Source organism: Budorcas taxicolor, chromosome 14 (assembly GCF_023091745.1).
Source record: "Budorcas taxicolor isolate Tak-1 chromosome 14, Takin1.1, whole genome shotgun sequence".
Taxonomy (NCBI): Eukaryota; Metazoa; Chordata; class Mammalia; order Artiodactyla; family Bovidae; genus Budorcas; species Budorcas taxicolor.
The window spans coordinates 58330031-58357964 of NC_068923.1; the positions used below are offsets into that span (position 1 = coordinate 58330031).

At 43.2% G+C, this 27934-nt stretch overlaps 1 protein-coding gene across 1 annotated transcript; it reads right to left on the minus strand.

The window, feature by feature from the left end:
- On the minus strand, positions 1-27934 carry MAL2 (mal, T cell differentiation protein 2). Its single transcript, XM_052652059.1, has 4 exons — positions 27803-27934; positions 12364-12534; positions 2700-2855; positions 1-72 (listed from the first exon to the last, which is right to left on the minus strand). The coding sequence occupies exons 1-4, from the start codon at positions 27932-27934 to the stop codon at positions 1-3; spliced, it is 531 nt and encodes a 176-aa protein (XP_052508019.1).

Below are 27934 nucleotides of genomic sequence, written 5' to 3' on the forward strand. Positions count from 1 at the left end.
TTACGGTCGCCATCTTCGTAAAGCCAGACCCAAACTGCAACCATAACAAGCTGTCGTCACAAAGGCAAAAATCTAAGAAAGAAGAAACAAAAATTCTTATCAGATTTATAACACTGACTTTAAGAAATCATTTGTCCGAAGGAACAACTGTTTGAAAACTGATCAGCCTACTTAAAGATACTTCAACACGTAAGAAAACTAAATCACTAAGATGATTTAGATTCAGCTTTTTTTTTGGACGATTTTATCCCCTCATACCATTAACCCCTTCTTTTAAACAATCTAGCCCCTAATAATAGGACATCATTTGTGGACAGCTTAGGTTGAGCCTTTGTTCACACACTGGACTCACTTGTTAGGCACTGGTGAGACCCCTAACATGGTGCATATTCAAAACTTGATGAGATATCTACCTGCACAGTGCTCTCACAGCCACACAGAGTGCAGCTCTCGGGGCCCAAGGATGGAGCAGATTATTTCCGTGACAATGGAAGTGACTGTAGAGCTAAACAGAGAAAACCCACAGGAATGAATCATCAGGTTGGCGTGGGAGATAGTTCTCAGGAGATAGTTCTCAAGTGTGCATGAGCTCTGAATTACTGTCCTTCGTATTCAAAAAGGATGTTTTTAGCATCAACTATGTGTGCATCGGTACATTTGGTACCTATAAACAAGTAACAGGTATTGTCCTCACCCTTCTGGGGTTTATAATCCATAGAGAACTCCCCAAACCATTAAATATGTTAAAACATTATGATGTAGCACAGGAATCCTAGCAGGAAACCAGAGCTCTGAGAAGGCATATCAGATCCACCTACGAAACATTTTTACAGCGTAATTACCATGCTGCTACTTCCCCCGCCCTTCTTCTGCTGGTTGTCTCTCAGATACATCTCTCTTTTTTAAGAAAACTTTACTAGTGTACAGTTGCTTTCCAACGATGTGTTGGTTTCTAGAGCATGGCAAAGTGAATCAGGTATACATTTACATATATATCTTACATCTCTGACCTAGGCATTTCTTTTCTGTTGCAAGAGAATGACCACTTTATTTTAAAGTACACATGTGAATATTTAATTAGAACATGAAAAGAAATCACAATCACCATGAATTCGGAAAAGCTGACAAATGTCACAAATATTTCAAATCTAAAACAACGACAACTTTGTTTTACTATCTGCCTGATAACATCTTACTTCTAAGGACCCACTTTCTTTGCTATCCTTTCACAAGACTATTTCAGAAGACAATAGCATAAGAGAGATTTTGTAATCTTGGGTAAAATCCACTGTTTCTTCTGTGATGATTGATTAAAATTTGTTTTTTGTTTCAATAAAAAAAGTTTCTTTCAGTTTTATACGTATTTGTAGTAACATGCAAACTGTGCAGGTTTGTCAAATTTGGAAAAGTCTGTATCATGTTTCATACATGATTTATAAAATTTCAGGATATTTCAAAATTTCTTGAGGAATGATACTCTTAAACCATAAATCTCAAAGTGTAAATCTTACTGCACTTTGAGTTGCTCATGTGTAGTTACAGTTGTCCTCCATGTCTTCCTTGTACTGGCAGATGATGAAATTTACATTATCCCCATTGAATTCTGGGGGCCTTTATGCATGTGGCTCCCTTAGTTCTATTTATAATACTGCTCTAATGTTTGCTCTGATAAGTTCTATCTCAAATGATTCTCATAAAAAAAAAAAAAGCCTGGTGCATTTTTTATTTTATGTCAAGTATACACCTGCCAGGAGGGAGTTTCTGTTTTGACCAGGAGTCCACTTACATTTTCGTGCATCAGTTGATCTGATCTGCAAGGTGGTTCCCCTTGTTGTGAGTCAGCTCATCAGCTCAGTGGATTTCACTCACCACTCTGTGCTGACTGGTCCCTGGATGAATGACTACTTTTGATATCTATTACTAGCAAAAAGGAGTTCTCTCTCTAAGGCAGAGGTCGCCAGCCCCTGGGATCTAACGCCTGATGATCTGAGGTGGAACTGATAATAACAGAAATAATAGAAATAAAGTGCACAATAAATGTAATGTGCTTGAATCATCCTGGAACCATTCCCCTGCACCCCGGGTCTGTGAAAAAACTGTCTTCCACAGAACTAGTCCCTGGTGCCAGAAAGACTGGAGATGGACTACTGTTCTAAGGTATACCGAAATGAAAAGTGAAGGACTCAACAGAATGTCGCAAATGAATGGCTCATGCACTTAAGTGTTATTAAAACTCAGAAACTAAAGATTTGCTTCTATCCGAGTGTATGGGTAAAATGGGGGTTAATGCAGAACTTAAAGCATGGAGAATTTTACTAAGGCAGCATCACTTAGGCAGAAAAAGGGAAGGACAAATCTGTGTCTGTGACAAAGACCACATCTGAAGCTACACGGAGTAGAAAGCACAACTAATTCTTTTCACAAAGTAGACTTTGTTGCGCAAGGCCAACCACCAGCACTCATGTAGGTATGGTCTTATATGAATGTCAACCTCCTGGTGCTTCAGTTTCAGCATCCACAGCACTGCGGTAATGACAGTACTTGGCTTGGCTCATAAGGTTAACTGTACAGATAAACAGCTATTATATGTTTAATGCTGCTGGCTATTATTAAAGAACACTATTGTTGCCAGAGGAGTTTCTTAGAGACCTTGATGGGGGAGGGGAAGCGTGGGTAAACAGTGCTCATCCCACACTTACTGTGGCCGCCACGTTTATGTTATACTGGTTATCACTCAGGAGTGGCTGCACAGTCATGGTTCTATTGCAGCGTAGGTCGTACAGCGACGTGGTGGCTGCCTCCAGCAAAAAGGCTCCAAAGTAGAATACAAAGACTGTGAAATGGTAAGCGAAGTCCTGAAAGAGGATGGAAAAGAGTCATCTGCCAGTGAAGAGAATAAGCTTTTCCAGGAGTTTCTTATTTCAAACCAAGTTTAGGTTCAGGAAAAACAGAACTTTTAATCAAACAGTCTTTAACCACATTGGCCGTTTCTTTTGGCTCCCTTAGCAACGTCAAGCTGTTAGAATCCCAAGGAAAATCAACCAACTTGTTGTAATTGGCACAGTGGCAAACCTTCAGATAGACTGAATTTTATAAAATACATAATTCAGTTTAGATAAGGTACCACAGAATTCCTGTCCTTAAAATTCAAGTAAAGCAGCATTTAAATTATAACTTGTTAGAGTAATTATATAACTATATATAATAACATATACACAGATTTCATAATTATTTTATTTGTGAGCAGTTTTTATTTTTATTCATTAGATTGTCATTCCATACACCAAAAGATATAGAATATCTGTGAAATCACCAAATTCAATACCATATCTCTAGACATTTTAGAAAACAAAACAAATACTTCTACAAAAAATAGAGGAGGTTTTCATGCAAAACTCAACAGTCATTAAGTTATTTTATCTGTCACTGGCATTAATGTGACACGTAACTATTAAAATTCACATTGTCTAACCTGACTCAATGTACCATCAACACACTGCTGTGTATTTTTGTTAATAATTTCTATAGCAGGCACTTCACATTTATTATTAATCACCCTTACAACCACCATTTATTATTTCCATTTAACAAATAAGTAATTTCTTCTTCTTCTTTTACTGGTGAAGTGATGAAATGACTTTCCCAAAGCCCCACAAAGCTTTGGAGGGAGACCTCAAACCTACACTCGTCTGTCTGATTCCAAAGTCCATTTGCTTTCTTCTCTATCAAACTGTTCCTGATACAGCTATAGTACCAAAAAAAAAAAAAAAAAAGGAACACTGCATGGCTTTTGTGTAAAAGCCCATTCAGCAAGCAAAACTGTCCAGAGAAATTGTTTTTATTCTCCCTAGAATAATAAGGACAAAGTTAACTAACTAGGAGTGAGAATTACCAAAGGTACAATGCTAAAAATGCTTTCTATTAACCATTCTAATTTATAAATTGACCAACCAATGCCTTCAAAAGATCTAAGAAAAAAGTTATACACGAGCCACATGTCTAATCTATAGGAGAAATGCTTAAACATTTACATGTGGTTAGTCAACAAACGTTCACTGACGAAGGTCAAAATCCAATGTCACTACTTTGAGAGATAAAATGCAACAGAGTCGGGTCTTACTTAAGGAAGTGATAAAGACTGAGAGAAAAACACGTTTCAGACCATTCAGACTCATCTAATTTACCAAAGGGGACTCGGAAATGGCTCATTTCATCCCAAAAGGAACGGGAAGAGTTGGGTGACACGGCCTGAAACTCTTGGGATGATGTGGTCTTTGCCGTCTTTGCCAGCCTCATCTGATGTCACTGTCTTTCCTCTTTGAACGTCAGCCATGCTGGTCTCGTTTTGGTCCCAAGGAACCACTCTATACCTCAAGATTGATACTCTACACGTGGCAATTTCTCTGACTGAGTCTTCCCACAACCAATGACCACATACACCTACCCTCCAGCCCTCTACACACACACACCCCCGCCCCCCCCACACACACCCACACACACCCACACCACCGTTCCATTTCTGCCCAAATTTGCCTCCTCCCTCCTTGGGCTTCCCCGATGGCTCAGCAAGTAAAGAATCCACCTGCAATGGAGGAGGCACAGGAGACACAGCTTCATTCCCTGGGGCGGGAAGATCCCCTGGAGAAGGGCATGGTAACCCACTCCAATATCCTTGTCTGGAAAATCGCATGAACAGAGAAGCCTGGCAGGCTACAGTCCATGGGGTTGCAAACAGTCAGACACAACTGCGCACATGGCACACACACTACTTTACAGGAGCATCAGAACTGAGTTGTGGCAAAGGCTTTCAGATCCAGTGCTGTTTCCTCCCCCTGCATCTTTCACAGGTGTTACCATCCAATAAACTTCCTGCACGTTCAGCTCTATATGGCTTGGGTCATACCATCCCATCCTTCACATTACCCTTAGGGTATCATGTACCAAAAAGTATGGGTTTCCCAGGTGGCGCTAATGATAAAGAATCTGTCTGCCAATGCAGGAGACGTAAGAGACGTGGCTCCAATCCCTGGGTGGGGAAGATCCCCTGGAGAAGGAAATGGCAACCCATTCCAGGATTCTTGCTTCGAGAATCCCATGGACAGAGGAGCCTAGGTGGCTTACATCCACGGGGTCACAAAGAGCTGGACACAACTGAAGTGACTCAGCATGAAAGCACCCTAAAATGTAAGAGGAACTCATGGTAACAGTGGTGAGAAAATCACTATGTCAGCTCCTGGAGTTATAGAATCAGGCATGTCACCTGTATTGGGGAATTACACATCTTGGAAAAGCATCTCCTGGTGTCCCCCTGGGCCCTTGTAGGGAAGGAACACTTGATCTTGAGACAACAAAAGATGAAGCATCCAGAACTGCCCATTACGAATGGCGTTCTCTCAAAGCCACTAACTCATACAGTCACAACCTGCTTCTTCAGGTGGGAAGGGGACATCAGAGTTCAAGCTGAGCTGGGCTAGTAGGACTGAGTCTGTTGTGTGAGCAGGTGGCCCAGGCCCCCAAGTCACCCACCAGGATGGTCCTGCCCTCCTTCCTCAGCCCGAGCCTATAGCCACATGGGGGAGGAGATCCCCAGGGTCCAGATGAAGGGGAAGAAAAACACCTGAGCTTGTTTCTCATGGCGTGATGGGCTGTTGCAAGGCGAACAGGGACAGCAGCTGTATTACACATGCTTTAGAGACACATTCAGAGCTGGCTGTGAAAGAGCAGTTAGGGAACACCTTCCTAATGGATGGAACTCTGAGTGGTGCAGCATGTCACACACTTTGTTAAGAAAGCAAATCAGTTCTGATGAGATGGATGAAACTGGAGCAGATTATACAGAGTGAAGTAAGCCAGAAAGAAAAACACCAATACAGTATACTAACACATATATACGGAATTTAGAAAGATGGCAATGACGACCCTGTATGCAAGACAGCAAAAAAGACACAGATGTGTATAACGGACTTTTGGACTCAGAGGGAGAGGGAGAGGCTGGGATGATTTGGGAGAATGGCATTGAAACATGTATACTATCATGTAAGAATTGAATCGCCAGTCTATGTCCAACGCAGGATACAGCATGCTTGGGGCTGGTGCACGGTGATGACCCAGAGAGATGTTATGGGGAGGGAGAAGGGAGGGGGGTTCATGTTTGGGAACTCATGTACACCCGTGGTGGATTCATGTCAATGTATGGCAAAACCAATACAGTATTGTAAAGTAAAATAAAGTAAAAATAAAAATTAAAAAAATAAAAAATAAAAAAATAAAAAAGAAAGCAAAGTGCCCACACAGAGACGCATCCGCAGCGGGGGAAGGTCTGGCAAGCTGGTCAGGGCCCTGGAAAATAAAAGTTCAGAGACAAGGAAGTATGGAGCAGGGAGACGGAATACGGGATTAGGCATGAAATGTGAAGTGTGACCTTTCTTTTATGTGGTCACGCCCACTAGAAGCATCTACATGGAAGATGACCTGGCCAGTTGATGCAACCAATTAAAAAGCAGAGACATTACTTGGCCAACAAATGTCCATCTAGTCAAAGCTATGATTTTCTAGTAGTCACATATGGATGTGAGAGTTGGACTATAAAGAAAGCTGAGTGCCAAAGAATTCATGCTTTTGAATTGTGGTGTTGGAGAAGACTCTTGAGAATCTCTTGGACTGCAAGGAGATCAAACCAGTCAATCCTCAGGGAAATTAGTCCTGAATATTCTTTGGAAGGACTGATGTTGAAGCTGAAACTCCCATACTCTGGCTACCTAATGGGAAGAACTGACTCCTTAGAAAAGACCCTGATGCTGGGGAAGACTGAAGGCAGGAGGAGAAGGGGATGACAGAGGATGAGATGGTTGGATGGCATCACCAACTCAATGGACATGAGTTTGAACAAGTTCAAGGAGTTGGTGATGGAGCCCTAGCGTGCTGCAGTCCATGGGATCACAAAGAGTCGGATATGACTGAGCGACTGAACTAACTGATCTCCTTCCTGGCATGATGGGTACATGAACAGAGGGGCCATGCTGGGGAGGCAAGTCTATGTCATGGCCCAATAGTGTGGACTCCCAACAGCCAAAGCTGACAAGCCTCCTATCCGTATACGTCAGAGGCCAGAGAGAATGAAAACCACAATCACAGAAAACTACCCAAACTGATCACAAGGATCACAGCCTTGTCTAACTCAACGAAACTATGAGCCATGCCATGTATGGCCAAGACATATGGGTCACAGTGGAGAGTTCTGACAAAACATGGTCCACTGGAGAAGGGAATGGAAAACCACTTTAGCATTCTTTCCTTGAGAACCCCATGAACAGTATGAAAAGCTGACCCACCTCTTGCCTTTTCTGAATGCTGGATGTGCGAGCAACAGAGACTGATTCTGAGACCCTGACACGGTGCTTTTCTCACCTGGTATCAAACTGATGAAACTCAGTTCCCAGCTTCCTGAGAGGCATAAAGTTTCATTCTCACAAAATGGACACTGACTGTGAGTATGGATTTGCTTTTCCTCTCTGCAGAACCGCTGCCACTACCACTGTCCAGGGACTTACAGAATATGCCTCATCTATCAGCATCCACTCAATACATCTGACCAAGGGATTAACTTCTCAGCAGAGGATGAGTGGGAATGGGCCCACAACCCTGAGCTGTCTCCTATTCTGCACCATCTAGGAGCCGCTGGCCTGGCAGCATGCTGGGATGGCGGGCTGAAGGCACAGCCTGGAGGAACCACCCTGTGAGGATGTGTGGCCACACATCAGGACGCAGTGGATACAATGAAGAAGAGTTTTCAACATGGCGTCATATCCCCATTGGAAGAGTGGGAACCAAGGGTGGAACGAGTTTCTCCTCTTACCATTGTCACACCCAGTGACCTCGGGAAAGACTTTTTAACTGCTGTCCCTGCACTCTGGACTCTGCACGATCAGAGGTCCCACCCCGGGGGATGTACTCTTGCTAGAGGATCCAGCAAGCAGCCCACTGACTGTGAGCTATGACTGCTACCTGTGTGCTTTGGTTCTTTGTGCTCAGGGATCAAAGGTGAGATGAGGGGTCACCATCTTGACAAGAGAAGGTGTGGCTGCTGATACCCAGGAGGGCAGGAAGGAGTCTATGTGGAACTTGGGTGCTCTACTCGGGGTCCTATTAGAACCCTCTTGCCCAACTGTGAGTAAGATGGAGCAACACTGGCCTGAAAAGGATATAGTTTCCAGAGGGCTTACAGTCCTCCAGGCGGAAGGGATTGGATTATACCACCAGGTAAACCGCAGAGACCAGCAGATGTGAAGTGCTGAGCAAGAGGCGTTTGAAATGGTCAGCGGACCCGGGGAGGTGACCGAGACCAGTTGTGGCTCTGAGATCAGCTCCAGTCAGAGGGGCTGCAGTTTGTCTCTGTAGCCTCTTTAAGTTCTGCTTCAGGAAAAGAGGTACACTGGGACCTTGGAGGAGCAACGCCCCACACATATATGGTGGAATGGATCCACGGGGTGTAAGAAGATGCATGGGTGTCCCCTCTAGACATAACCTGACATTCCACTGTGAGGACCACAGTCAGCTGACAGCTTTGGCTTCAGTGGATTTGGAATCTATGCTGAGACTGGGCTAAGCCCATGTTCTTCTCTGACAGCCCACAGCCAGTGATGGTGCAGCGTGGACACTGGTACCTGGCCACTGTCACCCAACACAAGAGTCTGAAAGGGAAGGCTGTGCTCTGAAGCTTCACACTAGGCTGGCAAGGACTTTGTCACACTCTAAGACTTCTTTGCTTTATCTTACATCTTCCTTCTTTTAAAGGTGTTGCCTCCTCCCCTTTCCCTCAAAAAAAAAAAAAAAAACCCCACAAAAAAACTCTTGTACTTCAAAATCCATCTTAGAATCCACGTCCCGGTGGCCTGGAGATGACATATATATATATATATATATATATATATATATATATATGCATGCTATTCTCATTCCCTTCTTGGCCATTAACATAATTATAATTATTGCATCAGGCTTTCAGGTGGCTCAGTGGTAAAGAATCTGCTTGCCAGTGCAAGAGATGCAGGTTTGATCCCTGGATTGGGAAGATCCCCTGGAGAAGGGATAGGCTACCCACTCCAGTATTCTTGGGCTTCCCTGGTGGCTCAGCTGGTAAAGAATCCTCCTGCAATGCAGGAGACCAGGGTTCGATCCCTGGGTTGGGAAGATCCCTTGGAGAAGGGAAAGGCTTCCCACTCCAGTATTCTGGCCTGGAGAGGTCCATGGACTGTACAGTCCCTAGGGTCACAAAGAGTTGGACATTGCTGAGTGACTTTCATTTTCCAGTATTATAGCCAAGAAAATTTCATGGACAGAGGAGCCTGGCAGGCTGCAGTCTATGGGGTCGCCAAAGAGTTGGACATGACAGAGCAACTGAGTACAGACACAATTCTTGCATCAGCTGTATAATCATTTCCTCACTGCTACTGTCCACTCCAACAAAGTCTCTGAGAGCCACTCCTTGTTCACCATAGTATTTCAAGAGCCTTAGGAAGGATCAGGCACGTCCTAGGTGCTCATATCTCCCTCCACCCTTGCCTGGAGTGACCCCATGGACTATAGCCTGCCAGGCTCCTTTGTCCATGGGATTTTCCAGGCAGGAATACTGGAATGGATTGAAATTTCCTGCAGGGGATCTTCCTGACTCAGGGATTGAACCTGCATCTCCTGCATTGGCAGGCAGATTCTTTACCACTAGCACCACCTGGGAACCCCAATGTATGTTATTACATGTTATATTTTTATTTCACCATTTACACCAACACTAGAAAAAATACTGAAGACACCAGTCATGAATGCTAATTAAATCTCATATCAGTAAAAACTAGAAGCTATACATATTGTAAGTAACATTCCACAATGAACAGTTCTAGAAAATAATTTCTCTATCAAAATGCATTCCTGCTTCCCTCATGCATGGCATACAGGTGACAGACATTAAACAATTATCATGGGGGGAAGCAATAATTTTTTAAGCGATTAATGTTTAACAACTCCAGAAGGCAGCAATTAAAAATTGTTACCATCTGGTGATGACTGCATGATACGCATGGCTCAAAAATTCTCCTGGCTGAGTGTACAAAATAAATTGCAAAACCTATCAAAAGCAACCATGTGGTCAGAAATGACTAAGAACGCCGAAAATCACAAAAGAAGGGGGATAGGGTGCCCATTCTAAATACTATGTAAGCATATAAGCAAATTTCTTGAAGGCAAGAGTTGGCTTTTTGAAACTATACCCACTATATGACAAGACAGTACTAATAACCTCCACAAAGTGTAGTGCGTGTTGCTGTCCCCACCTTTCTCTCAGTAAAAGTGGACTACTCTAACTCAAAAACCCATAAGATGAGCTCTGCAGGTGACCTATGGAACAGACTGGTCATTTTAACTGTCCCTTTAATAAAGTGGTTTAATTAAAAAAAAAAAACATGTTTTATTGTATGAACATCAGATACAAGGCAACAAAAACTGGGAAGAAATATAAGTTTAGAAAATCTAATTAAACCTAATAAATTTACAAAAAATATTAATGCTTGGGCTCAATACCAAAGATAAGGCTCCATATGAGCAAAAGAGAAAAAGAGGATATGAATGTACATCTAATAAAATCAGGAGTGATATCTGAAACATATTTAAACATTGGTAAGACGTGTGCCTCAACCAGTTAGAGAGAATGCTGAGCACTGCAGGATCCTGGAGACTCACTACTTTTCCAGATATTGACTCTTTACTTGCCGGGGTATTAGGAGGTCCAGGAAGGTCCCAGAGAAAGGGTCAGGTTATGGGGATTAGGAAGAGGCAGTAGGTTGGGGCAAAATCTATGTATTAACTAGTACCAAAGTACCAGTAGAGCTGTTCTGTTGGTACATACTGGCCAAGTACCATCTTCAAGTCTGATATTAAAAGAGCTTGGTAGCACTCTCCAACATGAAGGACTGACTGATTCATTCATGTGTTATTAAAAGAAAGTCAGGAATTTAGAAAAAGGCAATTAAGCATCTATAATATTTATAACTTAAATGGGGATTTTTGATCTTCATCATTTGAACAATAATTACAAATCTTTTCTCATCATTAATGAGAATCAAGGCAAACATGAGAAACGCATTGCGTCAGCAACCTAAGAAATAGGAATTTGTAAGTTGCAAACTGCAAGCCTCAACACATTTAAGGAGTTTGATGATCTACTGATCACTTACTATAAATCAGACACAAAGCTGAACACTTAATAATACACGGATTCCACTGTTCCTTAACAACATCTTGTGAGGCTGGTATTATCATTTTACAGAGGAAGAAATGAGGCTCAGTATTTTGCCCAAGGCTATTTGGTTAGTTAGCAGACCCAACTAATCTCAAAGCCTGGGCAGGATTATAACCACCACACTACACGTCCTCCTTAGCTGGCCCTGGCTGACTGGATGGGCACTCACATTTGCTAGACTTCACTGCTGATAACATCTGAGATGATGCTCCTCAATATGGTCTATAAATAAGACAAAACCAGATATTTTTTCTTGCTGCTGAAGAAAACACTACCATAAGTGAAAGAAACATATACAAAGCCTGACTGAAGTTCTGATTAAAGTTTCTAACTGCCAAAGCGTGAAAGAACCTAGTGGTGGTTCTTCATGATCCTTATTAAACTGATCACTGATGGACTGCCATTCATGCTCCACTGGGCCATTGACAGATAACCCCAGAGAATGAATGACCACAAGCATGAAAGAGATTTGACTACATGATAGGAGAAAAAGGAAATGTAAGTTGACCCAATATAAGGGTACCATAATTTTTAAAATGGTGTCAATTGCAAATTCACTTCTTAAAATGTATCTACTCTTGCTAATCTAGGACAAACATTGAAAATAAATATAAAATATGGCCTTGCCTTTTCTAAGTTATCTGAAGAGTAGAATATAGAGCTACTTGTTTTCTGAAAAGAATATATGTATTTGGTATCTGAAGCAGGAATCAATGGAAAACTTTAAGATATATGGCACAGCATCCATCTCCCCGAATCATCTGTTCGATAGTTCAATAACTGTAATGTGATTCATTTGTTGTATGAAATAAAACTGTCTTTGCAGAAAGGTCATCTAACTCATAAGGGAGTAACAGAGAGATGGTTGAGTTATGTCAACACCAGAACTGCACAAACTGGGACCCTGCTGTCCAGTTGGGCCGGCCGCACAGCAACACAGCAGCCCCTGTGCTCTGACCTCTTCTCTCCCACTAGAGGTAATGGATAGAACCAGAGATCTGGCATCTCAGGACAAAACAAGATACTCATAAGTTTCTCGCATTTTTCCAGAAAGAGACATAAAGATCCCTTACCAGGAAATTCCAATTGGCATTAATCTGAGTCACCACGCCAGAGAGGAACACGCCCAGGAAGAGAAGGGAACAGACGAAAGCTGTCACAGACACAAACATGACCCATCCTTGCAACAGAGGTAGAGGAACATTGGAGGAGGCGACTAGGATCCACACGAGTCCTCCGAACACCTGCAGGGGAAAAGAAACACAGCGATAGATTTGGCACAGAACTGGACATGCCTGCATCACGCTTCCTCGCAGTCCTAGCTCCTCCCCAGACCCCTGCATGTGTTCTTGCAACTCCGCCAGTGACTTGGCTCCATCATTACTGGAGATGCCTTCTCTCAGCTGCAAGCAAGAGCTTCTGCTCTGGGGCCTGATCTGACTCCACACCATTTCTGAACCTGCCTTTCTGTTGGACTCTTGTCCTCAGTCTAAGACCAGGTTCAGCATGCTTTCACCATCTAAAAGTACTTTCCTTTAAAAGAATTTGATAAAGAATAATTATATGTATGTGTATTATATAACTGAATCACTTCGCTATACACTGAAACACAACATTGTTAATCAACTATGCTCCAAAAAAAAAAAGTTAAGTATTTTCCCTTGACGTTGCTGCCTCTCTAGTTTCCTCTCTAAGGATTTCTTTTCAGTTCACCATTTTTGCAAATTTATCTCTCCACCTCCTCTCCTTATTACCATCTACTGGCTTCTGTTCTCGCCACTTCTCAGAAAGTCTATTAGCAAAGATCAGCCATAAATTTCTAACCTGTCACTTCTCACAGCCATGCTTCAGTCCTTATCACGACCTACTCACACAGGTGAGATTTGCCTACACATGGTGACTCAGATGGTAAAGAACCTGCCTACAATGCAGGAGACCTGGGTTTGCTCCCTGGGTTGGGAAGATCCCCTGGAGGAGGGAACAGCTACCCACTCCAATATTCCTGCCTGGAGAATTCCATGGACAGAGAAGCCTGGTGGGCTATAGTCAGTCCATAGCATCACAAAGAGTTGGATACGACTGAGTGACTAACGCTAACTAACTGAATAGCTGTAGCTACTGTGCATGACTGGAGAAGGAAATGACAACCCACTCCAGTATTCTTGCCTGAAGAATCCCACGGACAGAGGAGCCTGGTGGGCTACAGTCCATGGGGCCGAAAGAGTTGGACACGACTCGGCAACTAAACCACCACCACTGTACATGATAGAAAACAATAAAATCTTTCATCATTTGTTGATGCTCTTCTATGTGTTGAACATAAGAATAAGTACTTTAGGTATTTATACACCTAATATTCAGTAAAAACCTACTGTCTGGCACTGTGCTGGGTAAAAGGCATAAAACGGTAAACAATGGTCTCAGCCATCACAGAGTTCATAGTGTCTTATAAGAAACAGGAAATTAAGCAAGTCTCTTAAATGCTGCTTCACGTGTGGCACAATTGGGCAAATGCGGGGCACTAAATCCAGCAGTGAGAAGTCAGAAAACACTGCCTAGAAGCAACAGCTCAAAGGACAGTGCCAGGGAGAAGGGCAGAGGGCAGAGGAGGCTGTTTCAGGGCAGGAGGTAAATCTTGAGATGATTTGGGGAAGGGGGGCAGGGGGGCTGAGAAACAGCCTGGCAGGGCTGAAGGGCAGAGCTTGGGGTGATGGAGTAGCAGGCTGGGACATGACAGCAAAAGAACGGATGAAGAAAATACCCAGATTTATGGCTGGGGCAGGTAGCAGTGAGTGAGAAAACAGAGGAGGAGGAGGAGTTAGCGGGTGAGGACAGTTTTATGAATCTGACAGCAACGGTCTCCTCCATGCTACCACCAAAGAGATAGAGAATCGGGACTTTCCTGGTGGTCCAGTTGTTAAAGCTCCTCCCTGGTTGGGGAACTAAGATCCCACATGTCATGCAGCCAACAAAAAGAGAGAGTGTGACATAAAGGCTACACATCCTTTACAGGGTATTCCAGGCCCTTTATGAGCTAACCTGTCTTTTCCATACTTGTCTCTTGCCACTAAGCCCCTCACATCTTACATTATAGAAAAAGAAATGAACAGTCCAGAGACAAAGCTCTTTCACATTTCAGTGGCCTGACTTATGTTGGCCCAGAATATTGTTCCTTCCCTATGTGTTTCTGAGAAACTCCCATGCATAGCTCACCATGGATAGCACATCAACCAGAAGGCCTTTCCTGAGTTCCATCCCACGCTCAGGCCATCTTCCTGCCCTCTGGGCAAACGCCCTGTTGTGGATTCGTTACATGGATGAGAAACACTGTATTAATAATTAATGCCCCTGGCTTTCAGTCCAACTGTACTACTAGACCTTCTTGGCAGTAGGCTGTCTTATATGCCTCTGTATCTAATATCATTTATCTATCTACAAGTTAATTCTTAGCTCTCGGTCAGGCACTGTGCCATATTTGGCAATGAAAACCTAGGTTATAGAAGTATCCTGGAGACACAAACAGGTAAGTGGGAATAAATCCCCAGCTCCACAAACAATACAACGATACAGGTGACGTCATAGAAGCAGGTTATGTCTGGCATATGGAAGGCTGTTAGATATTTGCTTCGTGAACAAACAAGTTCTTATTTCCCATGGGAGAACAATCAGAGTGCCAAATATTAAAAAACAATAATCAGGTGTATCTTGCTAGATAATATCCAACTTGCTCATTAGAAGCTGAAAGTACAAGTATTAATTCAAGTTTCTAAAAAAACAAAAGAGGCCCACACAATTCATTAGTGCTTTGAAAAACATTTTGGAAAGCCTAAGTTATCATTTGAACAACAATAATGATAGAGCCAGTCTAATACTTTGATAATAATGTTGTTATATCTCAAGCCCTAATTCCAAACGAAACATGAACCATCAACCCAGAAAGTTTTATGAAGTAAATCTAAGTCATGAATATTAATATATACTTTAAAAAAATATAACCATAACCTTAGTAGCTATGAAAGAAACAGTGTTCCTGGTAAAAGATTCTCTGCTCTTTCTTACTGTTTAATACATATTTGAAGGTGATAAGATCTTTCATTTCTTCTTTTTTCTCAGCCTCTTCTTCTTGGTACATTGTTCTTACTCTCCCCCCAACAAATAAACAACATTATTTTAAAGACTGCTTAAGAAATATACCGGAGAAGGCAATGGCACCCCACTCCAGGACTCTTGCCTGGAAAATCCCAAGGACGGAGGAGCCTGGTAGGCTATAGTCCATGGGGTCGCTACGAGTCGGACACGACTGAGCGACTTCCCTTTCACTTTTCACTTTCACGCATTGGAGAAGGAAATGGCAACCCACTCCAGGGTTCTTGCCTGGAGAATCCCAGGGGCAGCGGAGCCTGGTGGGCTGCCGTCTGTGGGGTCGCACAGAGTCGGGCACGACTGAAGCGACTTAGCAGCAGCAGCAGCAGCAAGAAATATACATCACTACTAAATATCTATTAATTCAAGAATCATTTCTTGAGACTCCAGGTGCCAAAATAAAGAATAATAAAGAACAACCTGCCACTGTCCACTGGGGACAGGCAGACTCAGAAGGATAAGCATCATTATACGATACAGAGGTTATGATCACGGGACGCCTCTAAAGAAGATGCTGTGTGATCAATAAACCTGGACTGGACCTCAAACTGGCCAGCCTCGAATCTGCTGCCAAGCACTGTAGTAGGACACTGAGAAAAAAGGTGGAAAAAAAAAGGCAAGGTTCTGTCTCCAGGAGCTCTAAATAAGGGAGAAATAGACACCATCAAATCTGATTCAGGAGCAGATTGTGGTGAGTGCTATAAAAAGAGCTCAACGCTGTGTGCTCCGGGAGATGGGGAGAGGGGGGAAGGAGCAGAAGGGGAGGAATCCAGAAGGCAGGCCGGGGAGGCAGGCGCTGAAGCAGGCTTTCAAGGCAGACGAGGGCTGTAACCGGGGATGCTAACGTGACACAGTAGAGATGAACTGTCCTTGTCAGACCCGAAACTACTGTCCTTCCCATACCTCAAAGGCTAGGAAAGGGAACTAGGCGTGTACATGAGAAGAGAACAGACTTGCGTTCCTATCTGTGATGTGGGTATGGCTGGAAAGAGGGGAGGGGAGGCAGGAAGGTGTATGAATGCCTTCCCCCCCACCCCCACAAATGCTTCTGCACGCATGTGCGCACACACACACCCACACTGCATCCTTAGATCAGAGATTCTGTGAAACCCAGATTTAAGTCTTGCTCAATAATGGAGAAGGAAATGACAACCCACTCCAGTATTCTTGCCTGGAGAATCCCATGGACAGAGAAGCCTGGTGGGCTACAGTCCCTGGGGTCGCAAAGAGTCGGACATGACTGATCGACTAACCCTTTCACTACAGTAGACAGAGGATGGGCCAGAAAAGAGAATTAAGCCACTCTGGAGATCCACCTTCCTCGTTGCAAAACTGCCACCTTGGTAAACAGGTCCGGAGGGCCTTGACACAGTATTTCTCCTTACTCCACAATACACCACCTCTTCTTTTTGCCAAAAGCTACTTTTCTCCTGAGCATCTAAATCTGGCTCCAACTTAAAAAAAAAAAACAAAAAACAAACTGAGCCTTTACTAACATTACCAATGTTGAGTATACTCTCTTCACCTGATTCTAGGCATTCCTTAGTTCAGCGTATTTACCGGCCACATTAATTATCAGCATCCTTGTTCAGTAGAGGTGACTCTGGAGGAAGCTTTGTTTTTAGAAGTGAAAAGCAGAACACAAAAATGGTTAAAATCTGAGGGAGAACAGTCTTGCAGCAACTGGAGAGTGCACACGGCCTGAGAAAGTGGGGAATGCCCGCTCACCGGTGGTGTGTCTTGGATCTGAGGCCACTTGTGACCGCTTGTCTATTATGGCCTTCCACCACTCTCTGGTGTCCTAAAAAGTCTGATAATTACATACAAGACTCCCTAAGGCACCATCTTTTGAAATTTCTTCCAGGAGTAAAGTCAGGGCTCATGACTTTGAATCTGGTATCAGTCTTCCCCTCTTACCCTCGCCTCCTGAGCTCAAATTTAAGTGTACTTGGCATGCACCTTAAGTGCTCAAATACATCTTGAGTTGCAGTGACTAAGTTGCTACCCATTCCTAAACCCACGGGTCTCCTCTGTGACTTAGTGTGTGCTCATCACTTCAGATTGGTTCCTGCAGGCAGAGGGTGTGACCTGGCTGAAACCTTGCCACAAGAAAACCATGCAAGCATTCATCCACACATCACACCAAACTGAACCCTCACAGTTGGAGCTAAAACATGTTTTCACTAGAAACTGTGGAAGGACAAAAATACATAACCCCATGGGAAACCATGGTCTTGAGTAACTGATAATTCTGGCTGCATGGATTACAGACTTTTCAACTTGGCTCCTATTTGGATGGTCTTCCTATGTCCCCTAAGGATGCCTTTTGCAAACACCCTTTTTCTTTTCAAATGTCACTTATTTCCTAACAGCGTGCTTTTAAACATGCCCTCCGACAACTTAGCTAATAATTTCCAAACCACTTTGACACCTTCATCTTAGTATACTCTTATTATTCACTAAATAAACAGGCCAATTTCTACGCTGACCTATTTTCAGTCAATATTTGGAATGAGACCAGGGAAAGGTAAGTGAAGCTGAAGGTATGAAGGGCTGGTCAGACTGCCCCTAAAGAGAAACACTTCAATACTGCGAACTTTCTGTATGTAAAGCATAACCCTCTCTTTCCAAATTTCCTACTATTTACATATTGGACATTTCATCACTTTATATCAGTGGAATGAAAAAACCAGAATGCCTAGAGGAAAAAAAAGTCTCCCAACCTGGCTTACAGAGTTAGCTTGAGTATGACGTTAAAGCTGATGAGGCTAAGAGAAATATGAGCTAGTATTTACCTAGCTCTTGTGTTCCAAGCACTGTTCTGAGGGTTTTATTTGTACCAACTTAAGCCTTACAAACACTGAGAGATAAGCACTATTATTATTCCCATTTTATAGATAAGCTCTTCAAGATACAGTCATTAATAACTTGCTCTAAATTATACAGTTAATAAATGTGAGACCTGGGATCTGCACTTATACTCTTAACATTATGCTATTCCAGCCCCCAAAAGTCTAATGTTTATCCCAGAGCAGAGTTTTTATAATTTGGCCATGGATTGGCTTGGGGGAAAGGGCCAGATTGATTCTCCAAAATCATATCAAATTGGGTAGGTAAGTGCCTATACATTTTTTCTGTATACAGTCATATATAGTCTTCAATGTCCATCAGAATCACAAAGGGGTTTGAAGGCCTCCAAAAGTTCAGAACACCTTATCTTCTTGACAATCTCTCCTATTTCAATGGATGCTGACTAATCGGGTTCCTGCACATGAAACAGTATGGTTAAAGGACATTTAACATGTTCAGACTATTTATCTTCTAGTGAATAGATCATCTATAACTCCATTTTATATACAACACGTTTTTAAGTGGAATATACTTCAGTCAACAGATACAATAACTGATAGATGTATTTACAAGGCAGCCCGTAAAAGTGCAAAGTCGTTCGCGAGGTGACTGCAGTCCAGTGGACACAGCATGGGGGAGACTGCTGTCAGCCTCTGCAAGCTCACCCTCTTGCCTGCAGTGCTCCTTTCCCTGCCGCCCTCTCTCAGCACTGCAGCCTCGGTCCCTCTTCCCCTGCATACAAAGAGGCCATCACACTGGTCCATGCTTCTGCCCAGCATGCTGCCTTGAGACTTTTTGTTGGATAACAAAACTCTGCTACCAAGTCTTAACAGAAACACTTCCCTGACTGGTTGAAATCAGAGGCTCACATGCATGTTTTGCCCACTGGATTGTGAGGTCAGAGTCAGCCACATTGCCTAAACATCTCTGTATGCCCAGAACCCAGGCAAGCACTTTATACTGAGGATGCTCAACTGCATTCTCTTTTGAAATGAATGGAAACTCACCAGTGTGTGTAATAGATGGTTCTAGAAGACAGTGCTCCAGAAGAGCAGCTTGAGACACTGAGAACACACTGCTGTCTGGAGCTTGGCTCATTCCTTGGTACATGGTGGGTGTGCAAAAACAGGCACGAAGACTCGGGAAGCAGGAACATGTCCTTCTCAATTTTTAAGCTATTATTGGCAACACCCACAGCCTCGTACAAGATCTTAGGAGCCTAGGGCAGCAAGTTATGGGGAAGCTGGCACCTTTTGAAATCTAGCTCATGATACTTCTTTCAATCTTCTTTCTAATTCTTCATTTGAAACCAAGATTTTATTCATTTTACCTATTCTGCTGCAATGGCCATGGAACCAGTGACCGAAGTATGCTTGCTGGTGCCTTGCTCCCTCCACCCTGGCTCCTCTCCATCAGTCACCATCTGCCTTCTCACCATGCTGATTTCCATTCAAACTGGTCCTGGACTAGCCCTGGTACAGTTTTCAGAAGCAAACGCTGTCAAGGCGTTTTGTTTGTTTTGTTTTTAATCAGGGGAAAAAAAGGACAAATTCTGAGAAGCAACAAGAAATGACATCTACAGAAAAGACCTAATGCAAATGAGGATTTGCTATTTCAATTTACACTTGAAAGATTTAAAAATACATATGACAATGTCATAAAGATTTAGACTTGTTCCTTGTCCATCTGACCTAAACTTCCATTTTGGTTTCTCAAATAGCTGTTACTAACCCTAAAATGGAAAGCCCATATTTTAGGGGAGATGTATGTTCTGGCTCTTTTTTACCCATATTTATAATTTCCCTTGATTTTTAAAATCTGTTTTCCATATGTTTATAGGTAGCAAGTTATCCTCCAGGTTAAAATGTTCATGCAGAAATACCAATGCTTCAGCATCAAAACGACTGTACAAGTCCTTGCGTCTTATTTTTCTTTTTATCCCCCTTCTTCTGAAAGCTATTATTCAAAAGTTAGGAATGTCGTCTGTGGTGACTATTCAAGGGCATGGCCCTTTTCACATAAAATAGGACACAGGAAAGTCAAGTAAACCATAAGCTCCTGAAGAAGAGTCATGACATTTTAGATGTTGGGCAATAATAAGTGCTGGAGAAGGTGTGGAGAAAAAGGAACACTCCTACCCTGTTGTTGGGAATGTAAATTGGTACATCCACCATGGAGAACAGAATGGAGGTTCCTTAAAAAACTAAAAATAGTGATACCATATAATCTAGCCATCCTACTCCTGGACAAATATCCTGAGAAAACCATATTTTGGAAAGATAAATGCACCCCAGTATTCACTGCAGCATTACCAACAATCGCTAAGACATGGAATCTGTGTTCACTGACAGATGAATGGGTAAAGAAGATGTGGTATATACACACCGTGGACTCAGCCATAAAAAGAATAAAATAATGCCATCTGCAGCAACATGGACGGACCTAGAGATGATCGTACTAAGTGACGTAAGCCAGAAAGAGAAAGACAAGTGTCATATGATACCGCTTATATGTGGAATCTAAAAAATGCTAAAAATGAACTTACTTACAAAACAGAAATAGACTCACAGATGTAGAAAACAAACTTATGGTTACCAAACAGTAAAGTGTGGAGGGATAAATTAGGAGATTGGGATTAAAATATATACACTACTATACACAACATACAGCATCAATAAGGACCTATTGCATAGCACAGGGAACTATACTCAATATCTTGTAATAACCTATAATGAAAGAGAATGTAAAAAAAACTGTACACTTCTATATGGAGAAGGACATGGCAACACACTCCACAATTCTTGCCTGGGAAATCCCATGGACAGAGAAGCCTGATAGGCTACAGTCCATGGGGTCACAAAGAGTTGGCTATGACTTAGTGAGTAAACAACAGCAACAATACTTATATATATGTATAACTGAATCACTTTGCTGTTTATATGAAACTAACACAACACTGTAAATCAACTATCTATATTTCAATAAAAAAAATTTTGTTTCCTCTCCAATGTTTTATTATTAAAAAAATCATACAGAAAAGAAGACTGAATTTTACAGTGAATACCTACAGCACCTAGATTTTTCCATTTAGTTTTTACTATTCTCTTTTTTGATTTTATTTTTTTAAATTATGAAAGTATGATAACACATTTACAGGAGACTTGGAAGATACAGAACAAGTATCTTGTACAGAACAAGTATCTTGTACAGAACAAGTACATATAGTTCCACTATATATATCACAATTATTTTTTAAGTAGTAAATTAAGATTTTTAGTTGGAATTCCAATATCAAACTCTCAAAAATTAATAGCAAGGATATACAGAGAAGCAGAAGAATATAACAGACCTGAAAAGCACTGTAAATGAATTCTACACGAAGTGTTATACAATTTTCACACAACAGTATAAATAAATTTTTTTAAAATAAAATGTTTCCTTTCTTCAAGAAAGAAACTGGACAAGAATTTAGGCAGGCATACTTCAAGGCTGCCCTTCCCCGCTCCAGTCAGTTTCCCTGAAATATTTTCACATACTCTTCAATTTGTCCTGCAGAACAATCACACAGCGTTTGTTAAGTACTGCACACGCATGGTATTGGGTACGACACCTGGCTCCTGTCCCCTGTCTTTCCTATTCGGTTGTATCAATGCAGACACACTCCATCCCCAGCTCCTACCACCAGGTACAACATTTCTATTGGACTCCACAAGACAAATCTCTCCTTTACCTTTTCCTTTGGAGCTCAAGGTCAAGGTTTTCAGCAACTTGGTTTAAAGTTTCCCATATTTCAGTTCTTCATATTTCTTAGGGAACTGCCAATCAGGGCAAATGACTGCTGAAAATAATCTTTGGCAGGGGCTTTTTTTCTCTTATGAAGTTTTAAAGACTCCTTTCTCATGGATAGAGATTCTCAACTCAGACGCAAAGGAAAAATCTTAGCTAAGAATTAAAATCCTTTTAACACAATGGCACCCTACTCCAGTACTCTTGCCTGGAAAATCTCATGGCTGGAGGAGCCTGGAAGGCTGCAGTCCATGGGGTCGTTGGGTGTCAGACATGGCTGAGCGACTTCACTTTCACTTTTCACTTTCACGCGTGGGAGAAGGAAATGGCAACCCACGCCAGTGTTCTTGCCTGGAGAATCCCAGGGACGGGGGAGCCTGGTGGGCTGCCGTCTATGGGGTCGCACAGAGTTGGACAAGACTGAAGTGACTTAGCAGCAACACAGGGAAATAGACTCACAGATAGCCCCGTGTTCACCACTGCAGACACACAACGTCACTTTACAACCATTATCTATTTTCTGCGTGAGAGAGGAAAACTCTACACAGTGAAACATTTATGTTAGTCCATCTACAGTCAAAGCTGTGGGTTGAAAATAACCTGAAATCCTTGCCATAGATTTATCTGCGTGACTGCACATGCCTGCTGCATAGCCCATCCCTCCCCATCATCCTTTCATTAACATTTTGTTTTTCTGGTATAATTCCTCTGTGTTATATATTATACTCAAGTTTGGTTTAGGATCATTTCAGGCCACGTCAAAACTTTACATCATGGTTGACCTTCTAAACGTCAAGTCTGTGTCTCTTCTCTGCTTCTTCTCTTTGTCATACTTCTGGTTTGCATTATCCCTCATCCAAGCTACTGCAATAAGCCCCTTAGCGATCGTCCCTGCCTTCAATCTCTCTGCATTAGTGACCAACCTTCACTACTCAAAGATTTCTACAACACAAGTCTGATTAAGTTTATCTCTGTCCTTCAGCAGCTCCCCATCACAGACAGAATAAATATTATGCCTTGGCTGATCATTTCTCAGCAAACCACACCCTGAACTCTACCTGCCCTTTTTCTTCCCCTGCCACCTTCCCATGAGTCATGTAAAAAAAACACACGTCGAAAAACACTAATCGTTGCCAGAACCTCTATGCCATGGTCTTTCTTGTCTCTGGGGTTTGCACATATTCTCATTTCTACCTGGAATTCTCCTTCCCATTTTTTTTTTTTTTCTGTCTATTGAACCTCTACTCACACTTTCAGGTTAAACTCAAATGTCACTGTCCCATTGAAGCTGCCTGATGTGACCTTCCCAGTGGCCAGATGTACTCCACCCTGTTTTTCAACAGTACTTTTCATAAACCAATTTTATCACTTCAAACATAGCATTATAATTATTTTCTGGCTTTTACTTCACTGTATAGGAATTTTTGTAAGAGCAGGAGTTATTTAATTATCCTATTTTCAGGGCATAAAAGAAGGTGTGATACATAGCTGGTTCTTAATCATTTGTGGAAGACATGAAATTACTGTGGCATCCTAAACACTGCAGTTGGAAGCTTATGAATAAGAGTCTCAGACTATCTCACATAGACAGAGATGTTCAGGATTATCCTGGGGGAATGCAGATGGTTTCCTAAACACTGAAACTGTGAAACACACTGAATATGATAATGACCTTTACTCTTTTCCATGTTTAATACATTCGTACTTTTTAATACAAGACAAGCTCATTAAGGACAAGAACCGGAAACAGCTTGCTCAGCCCAAAAGTTCAGATGCTCCAATGGCATCTTCCTAAACAGACCTGCCTGGAGAGTGCTTTGCCTATAGTTCACTTTCCAAGGTTGAGTCTTTATTCCCTGAATGGTAGTTATTTGGGGACATATCCTCTCAACTAGGTTATAAGCTCCTTCACGTGAGGCAGGGTCTAAACATCTTTGTTCCTAGAATGATGTCTTGTACACAATAGATATTCACTAATTACCTGGTGAATGATTTGGAAAACATTAATTCAGGAACCACTGAATCAAATCATTAGATTTTGAAAATGATAACTTTTGAAGGCTTCCCATCTTAAACTAAAAAGCTTTGCTTTGCAAAACTAACTTAGTATTAAACTCTTCATAGCAAGCACATGTTGGTAAGTACAGTTGAGTGCAAAATGCCAGAGGAGGACAACTTAGGTGTCTAAGAGTTGCACTGTCTCCACCTGGGAACCCAGCACTATAAACTACTTTACCTGGTGTTTGGAGGCTGACAATACCTGTATCTTTTGAGTTATCTCCCCAACAACTGCCTTACACTTGAGAGACTGTGAATATGGTACAATAAGGTGAATTGAAATCAAATTATTGGAGCAAAGTTCTTAGTGTGAGACATGAACTCCAAGATCATGGTTTCATCGATGACTGATAGCCCAGCGCATCTTTGTCAGGTTCGGTTTTCACGTGTTCAGTTTTGACAGCACTCGGACATTAAGAAATTGCAAGGACAAGTAGATTTGATAAAAGGTCAAAATTAAGGAGTCTGGGCATATTTAGAAACCTTGGCAGAAGCTCAAATAAGGGGTCCCCAGAAAGGCGATCATCAGTGTTTAGAACTACTTCTCACATTAATTTATAGAGAGAAATTTCTGAAGAGGCGCCATGGGAGACTCAACAATTTCAAGGGATCAGAACATAAGAGGGAAATTAAAGCGCAAAGGTGCTTTAAAAGTGTCTTCTTTGCTCATATCTGTGCACCTCCTCAGTGTGGACTTTCTAGAGAGTAAGAGGGGACCAAGGTGGTCTCCATCTCAGCTCTCTTAAAGCACATAATCCAATAGTGCTATGTGGTACATGATGAGGGCCAAGAAGGAGCTATACTTTGGTTCCAATGTGCCCTCTACTTTCTCTAAGGTCACCAATTCCACTGAAATATTTTGGTCCTTTTATTTTTCGTGGGTTGGGTTGGGAAGGAGGGATGTTGATATCAAGTGAAAGGTAATGTGGGGCTCAGATTTAAACCTATCAAGATATTTGGCCATAACAAGTGAAAATAAATGGAAGTGGCTTTCAGAAGTGATGCCGTTCTATCTAGATAAAGATCCTAGAAGTGCTTGTGGGCTAAGAAGAGGAAATGAAGAGACAAGAGAAAAGACACTGGATATTTCTGGGACTGAAATATCCAGCAGTCTGGGACTTCTCCTGGAATGGAGCGAGGCAAAAGTTCTAGCAGGGAGAGAGGCTTCTTGTCAACAGAGTCCCATAAAGGTCTCCCTTGGTGGTTCTCAGCCAAGACTGCATTAGTACCTCTGGGGAGATTTTGAAAAAACCTCACGGACTTGAGGTGCTCCCCTAGAGAGTCTGATTTAATTAGTCTGGCCTAGGGACTATTTTGAAAATCTGCCTGAGCAATTAAGTATGGCAGGAGTTGAGAACCACTGGGTTAGATAAATAAAGAGGATACTGGGATGGGAGAGAGGAGATAGAGTAAATCATTTTCCACTTTTTTCCCTCAGAATTAAGCAGAGTTTCCAGAGAGTGTCACATAAACACAGATGGTTCTTGAGATGGCGTGTGATTTGATAGCACAGGGATAAGCCTTCTTTGCATATATATATACATATATGTATGTCACATATCATTACATATACATACACCTGCTCTGCTCTGCTAAGTCATTTCATTCATGTCCAACCCTTTGTGACCCCATGAGCCATAGCCTGCCAGGTTCCCCTGTTCATAGGATTTTTTGGCAAGAATACTGTAATGGGTTGCTGTACCTTCTTCCAGGGGATCTTCCCAACCCAGGGATTGAATTCACGTCTCCTACACTGGCAGGCAGGTTCTTCACCACTAGCGCCACCTGGGAAGCCCATATATACATACATATGTATATATTTACAAGTATCTATTTTAATAAATATTAGAAAAATATAACCAGCATATCACATTTGAGAATTCATGTTTTTAATGCTTAGGATGAGGCTAAGATAAGGTACTGAAGTGCAGAAGGTAAACGCATTTAAGTGCACAATCTGTAAATTCTAGAACAAGTGGATATGGCAAAAACTTCTGACAGAGGTGAGCTTCCCTGATGGCTCCCATGGTAAAGCATCTGCCTGCAATGCGGCAAGGTCCCCTGGAGAAGGAAATGGCAATCCACTCCAGCATTCTTGCCTGGAAAATCCCATGGACGGAGGAGCCTGACAGGCTACAGTCCGTGGGGTCGCAAAGAGTTGGACACGACTGGGAGACTTCACTTTCACTTTCTGACAGAGGTATGCAAACAACTGGAGTTTGAAGAACAGCAACTCAAGTGGCCCAGAACCTGTGAAATTTTTCTCACCAGCCTTCACTGGTCTACACTGTCTCCCTTGGCCTAGCGGTGCAGACCGCACAAAGCCTCCCTCTCCTGGCTCTTCTCACCTGGATGCTCGTCCCTCATCCCAAGTATTCAGATACTTCCAAACTGGGCAGAGACTCAAATCGGCCTCTTCCAGCCTCGCAGTCACGATCCGATTACTGATGTTAAAGCCTGGAACTTAACTTGTCTCCTTTTTCAGATTTAAATCTGAGCTAAAACCTAACTTAGGGTGCCTTAGCACAATAGGGCGGAAAACCAATGCTCACCAGGCGTCCCAGCCCCGCAAGCACAAAAGTGAAACCTAAGCGACCCAAATCCAGGTTATGCAAACGCAAAGGAGGGGGTTGAGGGGACGAAAGGAAAACTCCAAAGCGAGCAAACAAAACCCGCCTGCAGAAAAGGCTCCGACTCGCCAACCTTTCCCTCTGTATTTGCCGTTCTCAGGGCATGATGCAACCTAAGGTTGCCCAATTTATATTTGAACATTTTTCCCAGCGAGCTTCAAAACCTCCCAACTCCATAAAACGACGTTTTAAAAGTTCAAGTCTGCAGCCCAAGAAGCCTGCACGACAGGCCGGATAACTCGACGGTCACCTAAGCCCAAGGAACTGGGCTGAGTCTCAAAGGTAGATGAGGGAGGGGCGCCAAGGCAGGCAGCTCGGAACCTAACAGCCACGTCTGTACCTTTCCCCTACCAGCCTCAGTCCACTGCATTAGCTACTGCCAGGGGCAACCGTCTGCGCTTCACCTTTCCCCTGCTCTGCTTCTTGAGCCCTGCTCCTTGAGCCCTGCTCCTCTCCCCGATCCAAAGGGCGCTCAGAGTGGCAAAACGGGAAAACCAAAACCAAAAAAAAAAGTGCCCAGGTCTTTAGCCTTCCTTCTCCTCTTCCTGGTACCTCCCGCCCCCGCTTTCCACATCCTGGCGGCCTCCTGGTCACCCAGTCATCGGCTACACCTTGCACCACCCAATAAAATGGCAGGTAGCAACAGGCGAGGCCTCCAACCCCGCGAGCCTCCCACCCCGGGCAAGCCTCCCGGGGTCTCCGACGGTACCCCCAAACCCAAATCGCCCGTCTACTCTCCAAGTCTCCAATCCACGGTCCCGCGGAGCCTCCTGATCGCTCTCCCGGGACCATTTCTGTCGCCAGCGGAGGAGCAGGTGGCCGCGTAACAGGTGCCAGGCGAGAGGGCCCGGGCGGTGGCGCCGCCGCCCAGATGGGGGCTGCGCTGGGCACCGGGAGGACCCGGGTAGGAGCGCCGGAGGAGGCCACGTCGGGGGGACAGGAGCGGGGGTACCGCGCAGAGGGAGACAGCGCTCGGGGGGGTCAGGATGCGGCCGCCTGTCCTCGCCACCCAGGACGCGACCCTCGCCCAGGATGCCCCACTTACAATCTCCAGGCACACGAAGGCGCCCGAGTAGGTCCGCAGGATGTCGGGGCCGGCGGGCAGGGTGACCCGCGGCGCTGGGAAGGACATGGCGGGATTCGGAGGCGGCGGAACTGGTGCTCCGCCGGCCGACAT